This window comes from Exophiala aquamarina (assembly GCF_000709125.1).
Source record: "Exophiala aquamarina CBS 119918 chromosome Unknown aczIA-supercont1.5, whole genome shotgun sequence".
NCBI lineage: Eukaryota > Fungi > Ascomycota > Eurotiomycetes > Chaetothyriales > Herpotrichiellaceae > Exophiala > Exophiala aquamarina.
In genome coordinates, this window is record NW_013550583.1 from 1,209,443 (window position 1) to 1,218,976 (window position 9,534).

General features: G+C 51.0%; 3 protein-coding genes across 3 annotated transcripts; 2 read left to right on the top strand and 1 right to left on the bottom strand.

Annotated features, from left to right (window-relative positions):
- Window positions 1-2,637: 2,637 nt before the first annotated feature.
- On the top strand, window positions 2,638-3,825 carry A1O9_07103 (uncharacterized protein; the record flags this gene model as incomplete). Its single annotated transcript, XM_013404049.1, has 1 exon — window positions 2,638-3,825. A coding segment is annotated over one exon (1,188 nt), but the record flags the coding sequence as incomplete, so codon positions are not given.
- A 1,193-nt stretch (window positions 3,826-5,018) lies between these two features.
- On the top strand, window positions 5,019-6,402 carry A1O9_07104 (uncharacterized protein; the record flags this gene model as incomplete). Its single annotated transcript, XM_013404050.1, has 2 exons — window positions 5,019-5,943; window positions 6,122-6,402. The coding sequence occupies 2 exons, from the start codon at window positions 5,019-5,021 to the stop codon at window positions 6,400-6,402; spliced, it is 1,206 nt and encodes a 401-aa protein (XP_013259504.1).
- Window positions 6,403-7,551: 1,149 nt separating this feature from the next.
- A1O9_07105 (uncharacterized protein) lies at window positions 7,552-8,722 on the bottom strand (the record flags this gene model as incomplete). Its single annotated transcript, XM_013404051.1, has 3 exons — window positions 7,552-7,890; window positions 7,950-8,586; window positions 8,637-8,722. 3 exons carry the CDS (start codon window positions 8,720-8,722, stop codon window positions 7,552-7,554), a joined length of 1,062 nt encoding a protein of 353 aa, XP_013259505.1.
- Window positions 8,723-9,534: the final 812 nt, after the last annotated feature.

Here is a 9,534-nt window from a genome sequence, read left to right on the forward strand (position 1 = left end):
CATAGTCAGGAAGCCTCAAATTTGTGGAGCCTCGGGCCACTTCAGGGTGTGTATTCATTGTTGAAACCACTAAGAACAGCTTAGCAGGCATTAAATACACCTACTCTAATTTGCGATTTCCTGTACTCATACCTATTATATCTCGAGCATTGTCGCCCAGGAGCACTTCCTTCATCGGCTGGCACTGGGCGACCGGGTCCATTCGTGGATGTGGATTCGTCCTTGACTATGTCTGATCGACAGTCTTTCAAATCTCCACCCGATGGGTCTTGAAGCAGTTGGCGTGAACTTTCTCAACGGAACAACAGCTAGAAAAGTACGGAGTACTCAGTATGGGAACATATGCAAGTCCGTCTTTGCATGCAAAAACCCCAGTCATGTTAAAGCCGCAATCAGCGGCTTCGAAGTCCAGCTTCTCCTGGACCCCACTTCTGCTGGGCTCCTTGCAGATGTCAATTGCGCTGAAGCTGATTTTCTGCACGAATGCGCCAAAGGCCAAAAGGGATCTTCTACTTAGTAGTACCAAAAGCCTTCAAATTTGTGGAGGAGAAGTTGCGATTCTGAGACACAGAGCGGCGATTTTACCCCTGTCGTCACTTCCATGCTAGACCTCGTTAAGAGGTCGGCCCTTTCCTGGCCAAGGGATAGATCGCTGGCTGGTTTACGCAAACCGCTTGGGGACACTCCTCCATCGTAGGGAAATCGTTCCCGTGACAGGGCGGAGCTCTCTATCTTGTTGTCTGGCTCTAGGACTTGTTTTGCACCTCGACCAGCATAGGGGGCGACTGGGTCTTTTGCGTGGAATGGAGATAGATGGTCTAGCTATGGCGAAGCCTTCTTTTGTTCATGAAAGGCTGAAGGGTATTGCGAAGGAGGCTCCAGCGCGCAGCAACACAAGTTAGCCAGATAGGTGGTGCTTTTGGAAAGTGCCTGTGTATCCAGTGATTCCTTCGTCAAAGTTCAAACAGTACCTCGTGCCCCCGTATGTATACAGTTGCCATCTGGAGAAGCCTCTGCTGACGAATCCAGATTTTGGGCGTTTGTACAAGATATGAATGTTGAAAAATGCGGTGGAAAGACTTTGCAACTAGTAGGTAGGATGCACCTTGTACTCCCGCTCAGAGAAATACCATATATCTGCAGCTCTGAGAGCGGCTGGCGAATCACGCCTTTCCCTAACTGGTCTGCGGTGAACTGATTTCTCATTGGATCCTTGGGGGACGCAACCCGCACACCCAGAGCCGGCACGGCTGGTGCATTAGATCGGATCAGTAATCAAGACTTCGCCAAAACAACTTCTCGTGCTTAAGCTGTTTGCCAAACCCTATTGTCTCAGCACCCACGGCCTGAACCATTTTGCCCTCCCACGATTTACTCAGTTGCCAGCAGCGTGACGTCGAAACCTCGGCCGGGCGCTCCGTATGATAGATATGCTTTGAGTTTGAACATCCTGCTTAGTCAAGTTAATTCTCAGTCAAGGCGCCACTAGCTTCAGCCCTGAGGCCCTCAACGGACGAGCGATCCCCTGGCTAACTAAGGACCCCAGTCGGGAGGAGAATGCTATAACATTGGCAAAGCCCAAGTGCACAATTGTGACTCTGTTTCACAAACTGGCATCCTTTGAGCGTGAGGTGCTTGCGAACAGCTGCTTTTACTATTAACCGTGAAACACTCCCAGCAAGTACCAGTAAATACGGTGGGAGAACGTCTGTGGGTCGAGACCTTCGGCTGAGGGATAAGAATCCCAAACACGAGATAACTAATTCATGACCAAGCACCCTCTGTGGATCTCGAATATATGGTCATTCCTCACATAGTGCCTGAGAGAAGGTGGCAGCTCTGGAATCGAGGCAGCAGACTACTAAAGAAGACAACTGAGACAGATTACCCAAACTTTAGCATCAATTTCTGGGCAGACACCAGCAATTTATAGATTGGGCAGCACTCGAAAGAACTGGTGCTTATAATATCGTCCATTGGTTTATTTGAAACAAGCAGAGAAACCTTCGGCTATGGTCTACTGCCAGATTTGACAATTCAGGATCAAGACCTACATCTGAAAGGGGAAATTTAGGCAAGGCCTCTTCTTTGTTGTGCAGCGCCCTGGAGGAAGCGAATAGTAATCATTGGCTCTGCTCGGTTGTCGACATGCCACCTAGATGGAGCCAAGGACCTCCCCCTGTAGGTGAGGCCACTGTACGAGTCGAGGAACCAATGGATCAGCCAGATGCGACGAGCGAGACTCTCAATGGTGATGATGCCCTCGGTGGCTTCCTGTTTATTGCTTCAACAGGACAAAAGCCCGGGACGCGCGACCGAAAGCAGCTGAAAACCGTGCGAACCCATGTGATGCACAACTACTTGGATCGCGCCAGCGCCAAAGACGGGCCGAGTAAACCTCATTCCAGAGAAGCTGAGCCCCAAACCGCCGTGGATCAGGCCAAGGCTGGCTCGTCGGCTGGCCAGAAGATGAGGTTCAGGTTAACACCAGGAGGTCTGGAACTGAGGCACCCTCATCGCCTGCGAAAGAGCAAGAGAAGAGATCAAGGGGCAGGAAGCCGGGAGGGACCATCATCAATCCCTCTACCTGAAGACGAGTCAGTTACTGTGCCTTCTCTACCTATCACCTGGCTTAGTAATTCCCGAAATGATCCTTTCAACACCCTGCCCGCTCCGCTCAATGAAGTGGATGAGATTCTGCTTGCACGATTTCGCACCGTCGAACGCTGGCCCTGGTGTCCTATCAACGGCCAAGGGCTTTGGCCACAGTTCGCGTATTCGGATCAACTCGTGTTTCACGCGACAATGTACAGCTTTGGCACGCATTTCAAATGCCGGATCCACGAGGGGAATACCATTCCACCACTGGATCCTGAGGCAGACATGCGAATCATACAGCACAAGCTGGCCGCGATTGCTTTAATCAATGATCGCCTCTCCGACGAACGACAAGCAGTGAGTGACGGATGCATTGCAGCAGTCGCAACGCTGACGAATATGGCCTTGGTTCTGGACTCACACGAGGAAGCCAAGAAGCATATGCAGGGGTTGCATGCCGTGATCAACATGCGCGGAGGATTACTATCCCTAGGCGATGGAGTGCGGACCCATCTGCAACGGTTGATCAGTTTCAACGATTTGATTTACTCTGAGCTTTTCGACGAAGAATTGAGATTTCCACCGCTTGTTGACGTTTGGAATGGAGCATGGTCAACGCTGGACCTGCCAGAAAGTTCCGGCCCGTTGCCTGGACTGAGTCGTGCAGAATTGGAGTATTTCAAGATATACCCGCATCCGGTGCTCGAGGTGCTGGATGATATTCGCCAGCTATGTTATTCCGAGCAGACGAAACCCTTGGAGCAGGCCAACGACACTGCAAGAATGATACGGTGTGATGTGTGCCTAAAGCTGGAGAGGCGGCTACGCCTGTTCATCCAGTCGGAATCACCACCGTCGTCCAACGCGATAGATGGGCCTTTCTGGAAGGCAACAGCTCTCGCAGCACTGATACATGTCCATCGCAGTCTGAGAGGAAATCCCCTTCGATATCGGCACTTCACAGTGCTGACAACGCAGCTCTACGATACACTACTCACCATGGACGACGGCCTCCCCGAACTAGACTTTTCCCCTTCAATCGCTGTTTGGATTCTGAGCACCGGTTGTTTCACATGTACATCGCCCGTTATACGCCCTGAGTTTTTGGAAATGCTTCGGAAAGCATGCACGAAGTTTGGAATAGTCACTTGGTCGAATTTCCATGGCACAGTGTCTCGGTTCCTATGGACGGGACAGGCAGATGAAGAGAGATATCGCGAACTGTGGGAGGAGCTTTGACGATGGGGTGGGGGGGGGGGAAGGGGTTAACGTGCTTGACGATGGCGATGGCGATGATAATGATAATGACGATGTAGCAATAGTAGCAATAAGTCAAGTCGATAGAATACATAAAGCTAGTTAGCAAGGTAAGCAATTATCTACTTAGCTATCTGGGCACTTTCAATGTCTGGCCTCTGTTCCGGTCTCCTACTCTCTAGTATCTACCCAAACCAGGCTGAGACGATTGGAACTCCGGGGGTCTTAACTCCGAAACTTTGTCCACACGGGAATGTACGGACGATGGCGGATTGATTGTATCATCATCGCCCTCGCTCGGATTTCGCGTTTGCTGGATCCGTACCCTCTTACTACCTTCTTTCAGTGTACTATTTATCTTTCTACTCGTCTGAGTTGAACAATTACCCAATCAGTCCCATTATCATCACTGATTATCCATCGAAGCATTGATAGTGGTTCCTTTCTGAAGCCTCATCCTTGTCTCCAATCCTACCCCGCCGACGTCGCTGCTATCTTATCCGACTTCCACCCCACGGCAGCTTTAAGTTAAGTGACGTCCGGCAAATCACGCCCCCATCTGGACTCTGGAATGGGCCATGGCGCAACTTTGCGATCAATCGCCAGAAATACTACACAGTATCTTTGTCCACGTCGACACCACAGACCTTGCCAGGTTATCTCGGACGTGCAAATACTTTCATCAATTCATCCAAAATGACGAGTTGATGTGGAAGCTCCAGTACCAATCCCGATTTGTAAGAATCATTCGTCCCCGCTAGATCATTTCCGGTATTGTGTCTGCTTGCTTCGGTGAGGAAGAGCTGATGGTGTCTTCCCATTGAATTAGGACGATCTAAATGATAGCGACGACTCATCATCATGGAGGGACCGATTGACACCCCTGATCGAGCTGGAGAAAATCCTCGAGTCAGATAGTGATGAGGAAAAGGTATGGATGATGGAAACTTAATCCTGCCCACATCCTCCTTGACAACACCATGATGATGCGAAGGCGCTGACCACTTGCCATCTAAAATCAGAATGAACACCTTGAACGGGTCTTGAAGCAGAGTATCCATCTCGCACTCAACTCGCCAGCGACATCATGTCGAAACCAGAATTTCCTCACAGGGCTATACCGAAACGCGATGAACACGTGCGCATACCTCTGCCGATCCAGCATGTTCGCGCTGGCCAAGCCGTCCATCTGGACAGCAGGATCCACTGAGAACCTCCGCCAGCTCTCCGCTCAGCTTCATGTTTTATGCGGCATGGATCTTGAATCAGCATGGCCCAGTCCCGATGAGATGGCATGCCCTCACATCCTGGAGGAGCAAGGTGTGAATCCGAACCTGTTTCCTCTCCGCTTCGTCCATCCATACGCCAGGTCGAGAGTCTACGACCTCCGTCGATACACGGACGGAAACATGTGGGGGCCATTCATGAACGATGGCTCGCAGCAGACCGACTGGGAGAAAGTCCAAGCCATCATGATTGTCCTCGCTTTTAACCTGCGCATCTACACGGAACGGAGTCTTCGACCTCGACCAAGGGGTCTACAAACTTCCTCGGTCTCTCCCGCGGGATCCTCTTCATCCACCACATCCCAGCCATCCACATCGTCGTCCGCTTCGACGTCATCCTCGTCAGCGGCTTCAACACCAGCCCCACGTGCCTCGTCGAGCAAACACAGTGCCCAACTGTGGGACGAACCCTTCCAAGGCATCGCAAAGGACAGCTTCGTGTCTCAATCTTTGAGCGATGTCGGTGGGCTCATCCCCGTGACGCTCGCACCAGCACTTCATCCGGAGCTAGACGCACTCGACCCTTATGGCGTGACTGGCACGTGGACGCGGATCGTCTGCTTCCTGGACTACAACGACCTGTATACCTTCAATTTCGAAACCGAGGATATCCCATTGACACAGGAGCGCGACCCTATCACGACGCGCGAGGCCTTCCGCCTGATCCGGCTGCAGTTGAGAGTCACGGCCATCGAGGAGCCGGGCGAAGACGACGGCAAGGACTTCCCTGTGGTTCATTTCCAGGGCACTAGTAAGAGTACCTTCATGGCGTGGGATCCAAACGCCAACTCGAGAATTCGAGGTATGTCCTGTTCTTTTTCTTGTTCTGCAGCCTTTTCGACAAAATATATATCCTAACCAGCATCCCATCCCATTCCCCATCGACACTACCACGACGCCCACCCCTCCACTGCTCAGCCTCTATCCCGATCCAATCCAATCCAACCCACTGACCAACCTTTTTCCCTCCTCCCAAACAGGCACAGTCCGACAAACACGTGGCGGCGCGATCCGCTGGACAACGTTTTCAATTTTCCATGGCGAAGAACGCTGGCGGTCCGAGGGCGTGCAGATCGGCGGGCTACGGTCTGGCCGGGGCGTGCTGGGCAACTGGTTCGACAAAGACTACGACATCCACGGGCCCGCGGGTCCGACGGCGTTCTGGAAAATCAGCGACGATATCGTCGAGGAGAAACCGCAGACGTTCACCGCGGCGCACTGGAATCATGATCTTGTGCATATCATTATTTCGAGCCAGTGACTTGGTGGGAGTGAGAGTGGTGGGGACGGCGGAAGAGAAGGCAATTGTGTTTTCAATGTTGCTGGACACAGCACACACGCACGCGTAGGTAGCGAGTTGAGTGACATCACTGGAGTGACAACGAGATACAAATGCGCCAGGGACTTTCCATTTCACCGAGAACAACAATGAGGACGACGACGACGACAACAACAACAACAACGAGCCCATCACCAGAGATACGACAATTGGTGGGGACCAAATACTGGGCTTCCCTTTCCCACGATGACCTCGCAAGAGAGAGCAAAGCAAGACAACAGGAACTGGCTTTGTCTCTTGTCTGTTCTTCAAAACGGGGCTCTATCCATTTGGAGGACGGATTGGGGTTGTCTGAGATTTGGGGCCGGGGCATTTTTCCACTCCGCTTCCTCTGAGAGGCGATGGGAAGAATCTTGCGATCAGGGCGGCGCCCGTTTCTTTCTGCTTCCAGCTCATTCTGTATTCAATTGGGCATCTCAAATCCGTGTATGCTTTCCCCCATGCTCGCTTTTCTCGATTGCTCGTGAAGTAACTAGTATGGGACTAGGGAGGAAATACCAATAATAATGCCACCTCCACTAACACACTCATGACACAGTTTTGCAACGCAATTTTACAGCTCATATATTCGAACGATCGGAAGCTAGGTAGTAGAACAAGGCAGAGAGCTTAATTATAAAACACTTGAAAAGCAATTTTCATCTTGATCACGTCGTGTGAAGATATTGTTTTCGACTCGTTTCCAAATGACCTAACACCATGTCTCACTCATATGCCAATAATCATAAATAGCGCATATTGCCGGCCACACGCCCCAATGACAGCTGTGCACTTGATCTCCAAAGGCTCAAAAAGCTTTTAGATCATCAATTCATTCGTTTTTGAGCCAAAGATTTGTTGTTGTTGATCCCACAAATTCCACCCCTCCAGGTATAGCCTGAGTGATAGTAAAGAAAAGCCAAGATGGTACAGTGCCCAGAACTCCTCATGAATATACCTCTTTTCTGATGGTCGTCAGTCACGGGGCGTGATACCGGTAAATTAGAAAACGCCCGCTAAGTTTGTTTTGAGAATTTGAAAACATGAATAACTGCTGCTGGTGCTGCTGGTGGAGATCTTGGATGTGTTGAATCAATCGATTTCCATCCTCCCAGCATTCGATGGTCCTGCAACAGGCCGCTTTCCACCCACACCCGGTTCCATCTCGGTTGCATATGGTGCATAGGCGCTTCCCATGGGCTTCTCATCCTCCTCGATAGGCCTTGTCTTGTAGATGTAAGGCTTGAGGCCTTTGTTATAATTGAAGGCACAAATGAGGGCATTCGTGATAGTGAGAATAATGAGAATAATTGTCAGCACCGCAAAAGACGCCAACTCTTTACGAGCAGGCCTGTAAGCATCCTCACGGGCCGAGGAGTACATTCGTACCAGCTTGAAAATGAAATAAGCCAGGCCACCGAAATAGAGGATCTAGAGTGAAGTAATGAGCGGGGGTTCACAAGCGGGTTCAGAAGGGCATGTAAACTTACAACAACTGCAATGGTACCCCACAGATTCTCTTTCCGGACAAACCACGCTGCAGCCAAAAGGATGATAATGGTGACGGGCATGGCTGCAATGGTCAGAGCAAATTCAATTTGTCGTTGTGTCACAATGACGACGAATTGGACAGTGAAGCCGAGGAAAAAGAAAAAGTCGAACTTGAGTAGGGCGATGTAGATCTGGTATTGCAGGTATCGTCGCTTCATTCTCAGATCCGCTGAAATTCGCTTATAGATGGTCCATGCAAACTCGTCATACAGCTTCCAGGCGCAGATGGCCAGGGCAATGGTGCCGACGGCGATAATGGCGGGAATTGCGATGAGGAACGGTTTCGTGTCGGACCAGATATCTTGATGAAGAACCTCATCTTCGGCCAAGGCGAAGATGGCTTCTTTGATCTGCTCCATCTGGACCGCGCCATAGATGAGCAAACCAACATTATACATAACAAGACCAATGACTTGAATGGTGTTTTTCATGCGCAGGGCATCCCAGACAAGGACTAGCTGATAAAGGAAGCCGAAGATGTAGAGTGTCAAGAAGGTGGGGATGGTTCGAGATGAACTCGAGTTTCCGGAGTTGTTTGATTGTTGGAGATGAATTTGGAAGTGTGCAAAGACGTAGCTAGATCACCGTTAGAACGAAGACGAAAGAGAACAGAGGGGAAGGCAAACCATTCAAACGCAAGCACCACACAAGCTTGGACAAGAGCGATCAAGGTGAACGCCCAGGTCCATTTGGAATTTGGTAAAAAGAACATGCTTGATCTCGAGCGGTGTTGCTCAGGAGCGGCTACAGCATAGCCTTCGCGTTGATGGTAACCTCCAGGTAGAGGTTGATATCGATCGGCCTGACCTCCGAGGAGGGAACTTCGGGCCTCGTGAGAACGAATTTTGGCGGCGGCTGGAGGTAGGGAGAGCGAGATGATGGAAATGCCTCAGGTTACCACGATCGAGTTGTGGTACGGCACAGCGACGTTGGGATCGCCGACGATGAGGAAGAGGTGAGGGGATCAATGCGGTGTGTCGATAAGAGATAGGGAGTGGATGAGGTTCTTCGAGGGAACGAGTTAAGTGGAAGGATAAAGGAGCGAGTGGTATAGTGTTTAAGGTGAAGTCTGTTCCAGCGGCTGAAACGCGAGGAGGCGCCAAGCGACGGAAAGGTTGGGGAAGAGGAGGATCAGTACGGAGCACGGAGCATTACAACGAGTTTTTCTCGTGGTCGAACGCGTGTGCGATCCGGCGTTGGGCTTGGACGTAGAATCGTAGCGAATGCGAAGGATGGCTGAGTGACTAGGAATTGAACGAAGGTGCAGTGGTGAGTGAAATGGTGGGCTGAGAGGATGAAAACAGAAGTCGATGCAGAATCCAGATGTTACAGCAGAGAGCAGTGACTGTTCCTCCCTACAAAAGGCTACCCAGTGACCACCTACAAGTACGGAGTATCCGTGGTGGATAAGGATTAGGGATGGAGACTGGAGGGTTGCTCGCCCTTGACCTCCTAGGGAGGGGCTTGGGGGCGTTAGGTGCGATCCTGGTAGAGGCCAAGACTGTCACGAGCCCTGGGAGAAAA